Source organism: Mixophyes fleayi, chromosome 10 (genome assembly GCF_038048845.1).
Source record: "Mixophyes fleayi isolate aMixFle1 chromosome 10, aMixFle1.hap1, whole genome shotgun sequence".
NCBI classification, from domain to species: domain Eukaryota; kingdom Metazoa; phylum Chordata; class Amphibia; order Anura; family Limnodynastidae; genus Mixophyes; species Mixophyes fleayi.
This window is the reverse complement of record NC_134411.1, coordinates 103,125,393-103,137,954: the sequence shown is the minus strand read 5'-3', so window position 1 is coordinate 103,137,954 and position 12,562 is coordinate 103,125,393. Positions and strand designations below refer to the sequence as shown.

The 12,562-nt window shown below is 47.3% G+C and overlaps 1 protein-coding gene across 1 annotated transcript in view; it reads left to right on the top strand.

The window, feature by feature from the left end:
* Positions 1 to 2,435: 2,435 nt before the first annotated feature.
* ATP2C2 (ATPase secretory pathway Ca2+ transporting 2) overlaps positions 2,436 to 12,562 on the top strand; it is a 43,053-nt gene continuing 32,926 nt past the window's right edge. Inside the window, 1 exon segment of the mRNA XM_075189369.1 lies at positions 2,436 to 2,715. Within this exon segment, the coding sequence (XP_075045470.1) occupies positions 2,473 to 2,715 (243 nt within the window). The 5' untranslated portion in view covers positions 2,436 to 2,472.

Genomic DNA, 12,562 nt, shown 5'->3' with positions numbered 1-12,562 from the left:
ACATGATGCTGTGTGGGGAGATGCTCTGCAGGCAGGATACCCCCGTGCAGCACACATGATGCTGTGTGGAGATGCTCTGCACAGAGGATACCCCTGTGCAGCACATATGATGCTCTGCAGGGAGGATACCCCCATGCAGCACATATGATGCTGTGTGGGGAGATGCTCTGCAGACAGGATACCCCCGTGCAGCACACATGATGCTCTGCACACGGGATACCCCTGTGCAGCACACATGATGCTCTGCAGGGAGGATACCCCCGTGCAGTGCACATGATGCTGTGTGAGAGATGCTCTGCAGGCAGGATACCCCCGTGCAGCACACACAATGCTCTGCAGGGAGGATACCCCCGTGCAGCACACATGATGCTGGGTGAGAGATGCTCTGCACACAGGATACCCCCGTGCAGCACAGATGATGCTGTGTGGGAGATGCTCTGCAGGGAGAATACCCCCGTGCAGCACACATGATGCTGTGTGGGAGATGCTCTGCAGGGAGGATACCCCCGTGCAGCGCACACGATGCTCTACACACAGGATACCCCCGTGCAGCACACACAATGCTCTACACACAGGATACCCCCGTGCAGCACACATGATGCTGTGTGGAGGATGCTCTGCACACAGGATACCCCCGTGCAGCACAGATGATGCTGTGTGGATGATGCTCTGCGGGGAGGATACCCCCGTGCAGCACACATGATGCTGTGTGGAGGATGCTCTGCACACAGAATACCCCCGTGCAGCGCACATGATGCTGTGTGGAGGATGCTCTGCACACAGGATACCCCCGTGCAGCACACATGATGCTCTGCACACAGGATACCCCCGTGCAGCACAGATGATGCTGTGTGGATGATGCTCTGCAAGGAGGATACCCCCGTGCAGCACAGATGATGCTGTGTGGATGATGCTCTGCAGGCAGGATACCCCCGTGCAGCACAGATGATGCTGTGTGGAGGATGCTCTGCACACAGGATACCCCCGTGCAGCACACATGATGCTCTGCAGGGAGGATACACCCGTGCAGCACACATGATGCTGTGTGGAGGATGCTCTGCAGGGAGGATACCCCCGTGCAGCGCACATGATGCTGTGTGGATGATGCTCTGCACACAGGATACCCCCGTGCAGCACAGATGATGCTGTGTGGATGATGCTCTGCAGGGAGGATACCCCTGTGCAGCACAGATGATGCTGTGTGGATGATGCTCTGCAGGCAGGATACCCCCGTGCAGCACACATGATGCTGTGTGGAGGATGCTCTGCACACAGGATACCCCCGTGCAGCACAGATGATGCTGTGTGGAGGATGCTCTGCAGGGAGGATACCCCCGTGCAGCACACATGATGCTGTGTGGATGATGCTCTGCACACAGGATACCCCCGTGCAGCACACATGATGCTCTGCAGGGAGGATACACCCGTGCAGCACACATGATGCTGTGTGGAGCATGCTCTGCACACAGGATACCCCCGTGCAGCACAGATGATGCTGTGTGGATGATGCTCTGCAGGGAGGATACCCCCGTGCAGCACACATGATGCTGTATGGAGGATGCTCTGCACACAGGATACCCCCGTGCAGCACAGATGATGTTGTGTGGATGATGCTCTGCGGGGAGGATACCCCCGTGCAGCACACATGATGCTCTGCACACAGGATACCCCCGTGCAGCACAGATGATGCTGTGTGGATGATGCTCTGCAGGGAGGATACCCCCGTGCAGCACAGATGATGCTGTGTGGATGATGCTCTGCAGGCAGGATACCCCCGTGCAGCACAGATGATGCTGTGTGGAGGATGCTCTGCACACAGGATACCCCCGTGCAGCACACATGATGCTCTGCAGGGAGGATACACCCGTGCAGCACACATGATGCTGTGTGGAGGATGCTCTGCAGGGAGGATACCCCCGTGCAGCGCACATGATGCTGTGTGGATGATGCTCTGCACACAGGATACCCCCGTGCAGCACAGATGATGCTGTGTGGATGATGCTCTGCAGGGAGGATACCCCCGTGCAGCACAGATGATGCTGTGTGGATGATGCTCTGCAGGGAGGATACCCCCGTGCAGCACAGATGATGCTGTGTGGATGATGCTCTGCAGGCAGGATACCCCCGTGCAGCACACATGATGCTGTGTGGAGGATGCTCTGCACACAGGATACCCCCGTGCAGCACAGATGATGCTGTGTGGAGGATGCTCTGCAGGGAGGATACCCCCGTGCAGCACACATGATGCTGTGTGGATGATGCTCTGCACACAGGATACCCCCGTGCAGCACACATGATGCTCTGCAGGGAGGATACCCCCGTGCAGCACAGATGATGCTGTGTGGAGGATGCTCTGCAGGGAGGATACCCCCGTGCAGCACACGATGCTCTGCAGACCCCTCCTAGTGTCGCAGCGTCAGAGCGGGGGTCGCACATGCGCAGTGCGGCTCGGTCAGGACCACATCTCTCCCTATGGCCCGGTGCACGGAGTGCGGGATGGGCAGGCACCTGCTGGAGGAGGGCGGGGCCTCGCTCACCTGTACCAGGTACAGTCCGGGGAGTCCGCACTCAGCCCCCGCCCCGCTCCCGCAGGACCCGCACATCACCCTCGTCCAGGGGGCCATGGGGGGCAAACGCTTCTCCAAACTGCTGCAGAACGTGCGGAGGTTACCCCACAAATACCACCTGCTGGGGGGCAGCGAGCTGAAGGCGGAGGTAGGTGCGGGGGCAACTGTGGGCATGTGCTGGGTGTACTGGGGTGTTATATACCGGGTGTCATTGTTATATACTGGGTGTACTGGGGTGTTATTGTTATATACTGGGTGTACTGGGGTGTCATTGTTATATACTGGGTGTCATTGTTATATACTGGGTGTACTGGGGTGTCATTGTTATATACTGGGTCTACTGGGGTGTCATTGTTATATACTGGGTGTCATTGTTATATACTGGGTGTACTGGGGTGTCATTGTTATATACTGGGTGTACTGGGGTGTCATTGTTATATACTGGGGTGTCATTGTTATATACTGGGTGTACTGGGGTGTTATTGTTATATACTGGGTGTACTGGGGTGTCATTGTTATATACTGGGTGTACTGGGGTGTCATTGCTATTTACTGGGTGTACTGGGGTGTCATTGTTATATACCGGGTGTCATTGTTATATACTGGGTCTACTGGGGTGTCATTGATATATATTGGGTGTCATTGTTATATACTGGGTGTACTGGGGTGTCATTGCTATATACTGGGTGTACTGGGGTGTCATTGTTGTGTACTGGGGTGTCATTGTTATATACTGGGTGTACTGGGGTGTTATTGTTATATACTGGGTGTACTGGGGTGTCATTGTTATATACTGGGTGTACTGGGGTGTCATTGCTATATACTGGGTGTACTGGGGTGTCATTGTTTTATACCGGGTGTCATTGTTATATACTGGGTGTACTGGGGTGTCATTGTTATATACTGGGTGTCATTGTTATATACTGGGTGTACTGGGGTGTCATTGTTATATACTGAGTGTCATTGCTATATACTGGGTGTACTGGGGTGTCATTGTTGTGTACTGGGGTGTCATTGTTATATACTGGGTGTACTGGGGTGTTATTGTTATATACTGGGTGTACTGGGGTGTCATTGTTATATACTGGGTGTACTGGGGTGTCATTGTTATATACTGGGTGTACTGGGGTGTCACTGTTATATACTGGGTGCACTGGGGTGTCACTGTTATATACTGGGTGTACTGGGGTGTTATTGTTATATACTGGGTGTACTGGGGTGTCATTATTGTTATATACTGGGTGTCATTGTTATATACTGGGTGTCATTATTGTTATATACTGGGTGTACTGGGGTGTCATTATTGTTATATACTGGGTGTCATTATTGTTATATACCTGGTGTACTGGGGTGTCATTATTGTTATATACTGGGTGTCATTATTATACACGGGGAGTTATTATATCCCGGCCTGGCTCCTATACTATATATATTGTTTACTGGTCCGTGTTCCTTTCACTTCTTTGCACAAGACCTCTGCTGAGTTTGTGATTTGCATCTATCCTGACGGTTCTATTCACCCGTCTGAGGTGAAGATAAATGTGATATTAGTGTATTGAATTTGAAAGTGATTCTAACGCCCTCATGAACCGTGGGCTACTTGTGGCTGGGTCACTGCATTCTGTTCCTTTAAAATGTTGCTAAAACTGCTGAGGTGAGTCCTGGCTCCCAGGCCAAAAATTTGCCAGCCCTCCCCTGGCCAATGCTCCCAGTATTCCCCACTGTGTATATATATATGTGTGTGTGTAGGAGAAGTGGTGGTATGATACATCTCCATATATTCCCCACTGTGTATATGTATATAATATATATAATAAAAGTTATATTGGGGAATGCTGCAAGACCTGTTTTCATCTTGGACACAGTTAGTTGTAACTCGCGCAGTTGTTAGGCAAACATTGGCTACATGGTTTCGTTCTTCCTATAGAGGTGGAACAAAGCACTTTGGAGACGTTTGTGATCAGCTAAGTAACATAATGTCACAGATTAAATTACAGACTCGCTTCTAAATAAATATGAATTGTTTTATCGTATCTGACCTGTTACATATATCTAATTCCGTTATATAACTGGTGCATGCTGTAGATCTGTGGTACTCAGCCAGTGGTCTGGGACCCAGGGCCTGTTCTTAACGTCCCCCCCCCCCCCCCCCCATGGCGCAGTGATGCTGCTGTGGGTAACTCTGAACAGACGCCGGGGCGATGGAGTAACCTGGCTCTCAGCATAAAGTATCATACTGAGCACTAGACAGACTGTGGCAGACTGACCGGAGCGTATCTGATGCCGTTCAAGTTGCAAAACCCCAAACTGTGTTTATATATAATGTGTGTGTGTGTAAATATATATATACTATTTATCAGTCTGCATCAGATGATGTTTGGAGGAAAACAAGATGGCTGCTCCCTAGAGCTCTGCTCCTGACGTCTGGGTAGACTACACATCATATAAATGGATGAATTTTTAGTTTGAAGTCCTTTGACTAGGACGGGTTTAGAATCATATTGTGCGTTTCAGTTACCTGAGAAGTGAAAATAATCAGCTCGTCTACCTAGTGGAATTAGGGGGCGGGTGATAACGGTGGACTCGGTCTCTGTAATATACATCCGCTGTTGTTTTGTGTACGTTATTACAATCCCCCTGGATTAAAGAGCTCTCGAGCATTAGAGGATTCAGCAAGTACTTTATATTCTGCTCTTTGCAGCGTCTCTCACGAAGAAAACGTCCTAAATCATCCAGTGTTCTCCGTTATCTCTGTCTGTTCCTCTATAGCAGCTAATCAGTGGGGTGCGGTGGTCCGAGCAGCAGAGACCCCAGCATCAGAAACATCTCTCCAAGAGAGCTGCCGCTTTATCCTGTGGACAGAGGCATTATCCGTGCCTCCTAAATTAATTCCATTAATTTGCTTATTCCCCGTCCTCATGTGATAGATATCACTGTCTATAATGGATTAAATCATCAGCTATAAATACAGAGGACAAATCTATGCAAATGTCCCGGAATTACTCTCCGAGTTCTTCTCTTCCTCGTTGGCTGACGCCTAATTTCTTTATTCAAGGCTCAATTTTGCTGTAACTGGATTTAATGATTTGATTTATTCTTAAATCTACTCTATGGTTTTATTTTTATTTTTTTGTTCTCTCAATAAACTGAGGTGCAAATCAAAATGACGTTGTGCAGACAGTCAGCTTTTTGCATCATTGAATTGTTGTGGATGGATATTGTCTAGGTTAGTGCCCATTACCTCAGTTATTGGGGACCTCGAATCATTGCTTGTCCCCCCCACCCATTATATAACCACCTACTTAGTCTCATCATGTGGGTGTCAGAGCCAGAGAGGTGAATGTCTGCTGTGCAAGACTTGGGGAACTAATAAAGTTTGTTTTGTTTGAGCTGTTTAAAGTGACTCTTTCGCCACGCGCCGGCAGCCATTTTACGGGTTGAATCCTTCCTACAAATCGCCAGGACCAAGTAGTGACTCCATAGGGTGAAAGAATTTCCCTTTCTGTTGGTCAAACATCCTCGCCGTTTCCCATAATCCTTTTACCTTCACCCAATCATACGACAATACAATAGTTTTGGGGGAGTAGCATAGAGGTAAGGTATCTGTGATGTCATTGGGGTGGGTATGATGTCACTGGGGGCGTGGCCAGGTTCTTCAGGAAGATCTGGACATAGAGGGAGGCGGCAGGCGCTTCTAGTTGCCTGCGCAGCGGGATAATGTAACGTTGTGTCCAGCTTAGTACTGGGGACAATGAAGACATTAAAGTATTTCTGGTTAGTCTACGTGTAGCTGTAGCCCATCACATCTAGTCCCGACCCACTGACCCATTAGTTTGTAGGCGGCTACGCATGTTATGTGGCAGGTACAGAGTTATGCGCCCTCCTGACTAAGGGGAACACTCACTTACACATCAGTCCTGTTTACCAGTGCTATCCACCTTCCGATAACTTTAATGTATGACCTCCTGTAACTTTCACTAAATATATTGCATTATTTTCAGGTTTCCTCCTCTTCAGCCTTTATATCTTGTTATCACCATTGATTTAGGCCACAAGACGTTGTTCTTCCTTGTATATAAGTAACGGGCAACACCAGAACCACCACTAACGCCAGAACGTTGGGCCGAAGATGTAACCGTTCCGTACCCGGTAATTAATCCTTATACATCAAACAAGGATCTGTCCGAGGGTTAAATAATAGAAAACGACCTTTGTAATTGTCTCTCCCCTCCGCTGTGCCGTAAGAATACTACTCAATGTGTCCCTTCAGCTTGTCTGTGTCACTGACGTTAGGAAAACACGGAGTAGACAGACTAACAAACGTGTTGTATGACGGACAGTAACTGTGACAAGTTTTCACCTCTTTGGCATTTTGTACATTTTTATTTTCTTACGTCGTCGTGGAACCAGATTGTATTTATTGGGGAATTCTTACTCTAGTGAACACAAAATACTCGAATGTCAAATGAAAAATCTCTGAATCTTTCTCTTCATTAATTGCAAATAAAAACAGGCAGTAATTTCATGGTTGCATAAGTATTCATACCCTGTCCCCTCTAACGGGGAATCTCTCTGGGTTGCCTTACAGCCGCTGTATCTCTGAACACTAAATGGTCTTATCGCTTAGTATGTCGCTCTTATACGACAATCCTTCTGTGTATTTGTAGAGACTCTTCTGTCTGTGACCAAGGGGCTGATTCACCAATGGATGGAAACCTTTATTTTCGCTGGGAAGGGGAGATGCTTCGCTTTGCCCCATATATGGGGGTGACACTGTCTGCCGCGGCGGTGTGATTCTATGGCGAATGGGTACTGTTTGTATGTTCTGTTCTCTCAGGAGGGCGTTGAAGTGTGCGACGGTTTTTAAATATATTACGTGTATATCTTAAAATAACTTTTATCTATTTATTTCCTTTTTAATATTTGTGGAACTGAGAACCTAAATGTGGACGTTCAGTTCCGCTGCGTATGCGCAGTCTGTGTATCCGGTTCACCATGTGCATATCTGAAAAGCGGTGAATTACCGCTATCGTCCAGTATTGATTAGTCGCCCGGGGATATTGTTAGTAAATAGAGTCAGTAAGAGATTTTTTGAGCACGATATCTGACGTTAAAGAATCTTCCCGGTCTCTGGAGAGAGGGGCGTATTTATAACGAGCCCGATGTTTTCTAACGAAGTAAAATGTGTCTTGTTGATAATTAGTAACAGTCGTCCTATTATCTGGATGAGTCATTTACCCCCCTCCCGATGTAGTGGGACATAATTACCACTTTGCAGCATATTAAATTACCCCTAATTACACGTAAGTGAATGGATTCATTGATCCGCCGCTGGATCCTGCACCACTCGCGTCGTTCCTCTGTCCCATTCAGTGGTGAATAAACCAAATCAGGTTACGTTGGGACTTTGTCCGACGAGGAGTCTGTAACGATCGAACTCCTAATGGAGTCGCTGAATATTGTTCATCACAGAATCCTGACCGGCGCTTCCTCCTATTTCACATTTATTATCTTCATACATTGTGGTTTTAAGTTCCCAAAAGTTTTATTTAGGGATATTTGTATTTAGTAAAATCTGTGTCATATGTCAGATAATGTAGATTACAGTATAAATAAACAGGATAAGTATCAAACTCCAGAGGCCTGAAAGTGATAAATGAGAATTTACTGCAGACTTCCATCAGTTTTACAATATCAGCATTTGCTGACTGGAAGCAGCCATGATGATCTCAGTGGGTGGAGCTATATAATAACCCCGCCCACACCGTTCCTGGAGAGTGTACAGGGGCAAACGCAGGATTTGTAGAGGGGGGTTTCCACACCATGCCGCCAGTGGGCGTGACCAGCATGCATGGGGGCGTGGCTATATTAGACCATGCTTGGCTGCTCTCCAACTCTTCCTATCCCCATAATATACATGGGCAATGCTGCGTGTACTACTGTTAGGTGCACGCAGCTCTCCTTTTTCAAGTGGAGCCGTGTGACGTAGGAGCAGGGTCCAGCCACCTCAATTATACACATATAGGGGCGAGAACTACAGCAGCCAATCAGATGCCTGCTTTTGTCTGATAAATACTGGTCAGATGAAAGCTTACTAATGATTGGTTGCTGTGGTTTAGTGCAGTCAGTTTGTGCGCCACCGTCTCAGGGCTCTTGGAATCCAGATTATTTGGAGTAACCACTGAACACGCCTGTCCCCAAATCAGACACAGATCTGGATGCTTGGCGATCAGCACAAACATCCGGATATAATTGCCCTCTGCACGGAATAGAGAATAAACGCATTCATCGCAAAGTCCCCTCAGTCGCTGATTATCAGAAATAAGTTGACCTCGGTCTTCTCATGTTACCCTCTCGTGAGAGGGAATCGTACTCTGTGAATGAAGCTGTCATTCATTTCTACACATATTTGTCACACTTAATCGTTTGTTTAAAAACATTATTTTGTTTCTTCATGATAAGATTCCTATTTATAAAAGAGAAAACTGTTGCTCTCAGATTTCTCTGTTTGTCTTCCCAGTAGATTGTGTTTTACTTACCTGGGTGTGTCGGACTCCGTGTTTTCTTTTCATTAAAGTGAAACTAATTTCAGGCTAAATATAACTATTAAACCTATGGTCAGACGTTCTCTAGATGCAGAGACGAATCTCCGGATACTGCGTTCTGTCGCTATAGTAACACCGGAACCTGTTTCTCCGGATAAACCTGTCTATAGCCCAATTCCAGACTGTAATGTTATATAACTCATTCACTTTTATTCACCACTAGTGTTCCCTAACCTGGTTTCATGGTTGTGCCACATAGCCAGATGGTAGTTTGTGTGGGCACCGTAAAGGGATACTAACACTGCCCTAGCCTGGCACACACGCCCGGGGGCAGCGGTCGGGTACCCGCTTCTTGCCCTGTGCGGTCTAGATCTCCTCAGTTACTGTTTCCTCTCACCCATTAGTTGTCGGCAGGGCAAGAGACCCCATTCAAACTAATTTCATGGGGTCCAATCTGTGACTGGGGCCCCAATAAGAATAAATTCTTGTTGTCTGACACTTATTTTTTGAGTTTACCCAGAGCCTCCGCTGGGAAACGCTCCTATAGACAAGGCTGCCTTCTCTTCCAATAATCCTTTGTAGGGCTCAGAGATATCAAACTCCTACAAGGCAGCTCGTCAATGTGACCTTAGTTACAGTATATATATTATACTATAGTTCTGGTTTATAGTCCATCTCTGTCTCCTCATCACCCAGTTCCTGATCTCCGACCACCCAGACACAATTGAGGACATTTATAAAGCACGCCTGGTGTGGCGCAGTGGTCCTAGATGGTCCTCCCTGCACACCCCTAATCTCCGCTATCTGTGAAGCTGGCCCCGGGCTCCTCCATGTCTGTGATAGGCCGGCAGTGTGATGTCACAGCGCCATATTCCAAGACCGAGGGGCAGAAGATGAGGCCCCCAACTCGCGTCTCTTAAGGTAGGAAGGAGCGGGGGACGTAGGGGGGTCTGTGCCAGAATTTATATCTGTTATATATCTGTGCAATCAGTCTCTCGTCAGCTCCAAGCAGACGCACAATTCCCCTGTGTTTGGCAGACACCCACAGTCCTCTTTTGAGAGCTGTTCCCGGTGGAAAATGCGTACTGGGAGGAGTAAAAATAATGCTTCATTCTGTCACCTCCTCAGTCATAACTTTTACATTTTTTACTTCGGATACTAAAATCATGAGCGTGAAGTGACTGTTCTTACAAGTACCAATGTCTTTATTACACTCACTCTCGTTATACAGCGCTGTTTGAAGGCGCAACAGGCTTCTCGCGGAAATTAGTGGCGGAAAAATGACTCTGCAGTGATCCGCCACCCAGAAACGCCTCCATGAATAAATATCTCGCTATGCATCAAATGTATTATTATTTTTTTTTACCTTGACGTTATAAGGGCATTGAACCCTCATCCACCCAAACTTCTGGATGCCGTAGTCTTGACCCCCTAAATCATGCGACGACCCCTATAGACAGTCAAGAATAGACGCACTATGTATCAGACATGATGCGCTGTCCCTGGGAAGATCATATATATATATATATATATATATATATATATATATATATATATATATATACACATACTGTGATGGGTTTGTTTACAGGTCAGAGGATGGAAACACTACGCTACGTGTCACCTGGGATATCCATTGTGTGCTGGCGGCTGTCACTGGTGCCTTTAAATACTGTGATTTATTACCAGGTCTGTGTAGATAAGGTGAATTTGCTGCATCCTGTTACCTTCTACCCACCGGCCTCCGACGCCCATGTTTACCAGTTTTATGGCTTCTCAGGATTACGTGACAGCTCTGCTCTTTCATCCAGAACCTCGACAATAAAAGGGAATCCCGGCAGCTGTGTGACGGCGTTTTTAGGGTTTTACAGTGTAATTTGTGCACTGTACATAGACACGGCAAACAGAGAACCCATTACGGAGGGCGTACACGGATATTCTTATAAAAACTACGCCTTGTGCACTCGTCACGCTGAGACGTCGCAGTCACCAAGTTCTTATGGGCGTCTCAGGTGGTGGGATCAGCTATAAACGTTCTGGGTATTGCTTGTAGTAAAGACCCAGCGGAGTAGACGTCATAGAACTCGACGTCGTAGAACTCAATGATGGGGGCATTTGCGGAGGAGCAGATGGTTCCTCCGGCCAATAGGAGAGCTTGGACAGAGCGGGGGTGGGGTCTTTGCTGCTCTCCCCGGTGCCCCTCGGTCACACATGTACCGTAAAGGCCCCAGGTCAGAACCTGGAGTCTTCCTAAGAGTCCTCGACATGTATAGTAAATTCCCCTGAAAGTCATCTGTCTTTAAAAAGTCGGTAATTTGTTGTAGAAGCCCCTAAATTCTATTTCCCTTATAAGTAATCCATTGACATCTGGAGGACCAATTTTTCTGTATATATCTGTAACTAACACTTTCTAGAAACACATTTTTCCAGCATCCTCAGTACAAGCTCATTTTATTTCCTTTAATCCAATGTAACTCAAGGTGCTGACTTCCTGGGGCAGCTCAGGAAGGGAAGTTGTTACATTGTATCACTGGCAGAACTAGGTCACTTGGAGGAGGAGAGACTCCGAGAACTTAATGTAACAGTGATTACTGCTGGGTACAGACGGCTGCACGGAATAGATCTTATGCTGCAATTCCTCAGTCACTGACTGTGCTGTATAATAATAATATTGGGGGTTATTGTTCTGCATCTGTTTGGCTGTCCCGATGTCTTTGTTTACCCAGGAAATTATTTTACTTACTAGATGCCAGTCACAGACGCTGGATGTTACTGGACCAATGTCTTGCCCATATTTTAGGTGGATCATTTTGCTCTCTGCATTTACTAAGCAACGCTCCGGGTATTACTTATTAACCCAGGGAAGGGGTACAAATCTCAGCAGTGGAGGATATGTTGGTTTTAGAGGGATTTTTACCCTTTTAGAGTCCTTTCCCCGAGGGAACATTTCTCCCCGTCGCACACAATCGAATACTGTTAAAAAAAAAAGTTGTTCTTTGGTGCTGGAAAATTTCCAGCGTTCAAAGCGCCCACCTGTAACCCTAAATCACCCCGTGTCACACTAAAGTGCTCGTGTGTCCTCGTCTCCTCCCCAGGAGAGACGGAGTGAGCAGCAATCTAGTGGTGTAAATAGAAAGATGACCCCTGGGTCTGTGCCATGGAAAGTGATAAAAGTTACTTTCTGAAGACACACAGGGGTTATCTACTAAAGTACACGCCCACAGCGCAAATGTTTTATGTTGCGCGCCTATTTTTTGCATGAGAGTAACTGTTTATCTGGGGCACATTGCTGGCACCATCTGCGGGTGGATCATGGGCGTCTCTTGTGGAGTGCACCTACATATTCACTCCTATGCATAAAGGACGTGACTGTAAACGTGGGCCGAGGGGCGGATAACGTGTTTAGGGGGAGCGCTGCATTATTAGTGGGGGCTTCAGATCATTTATCCC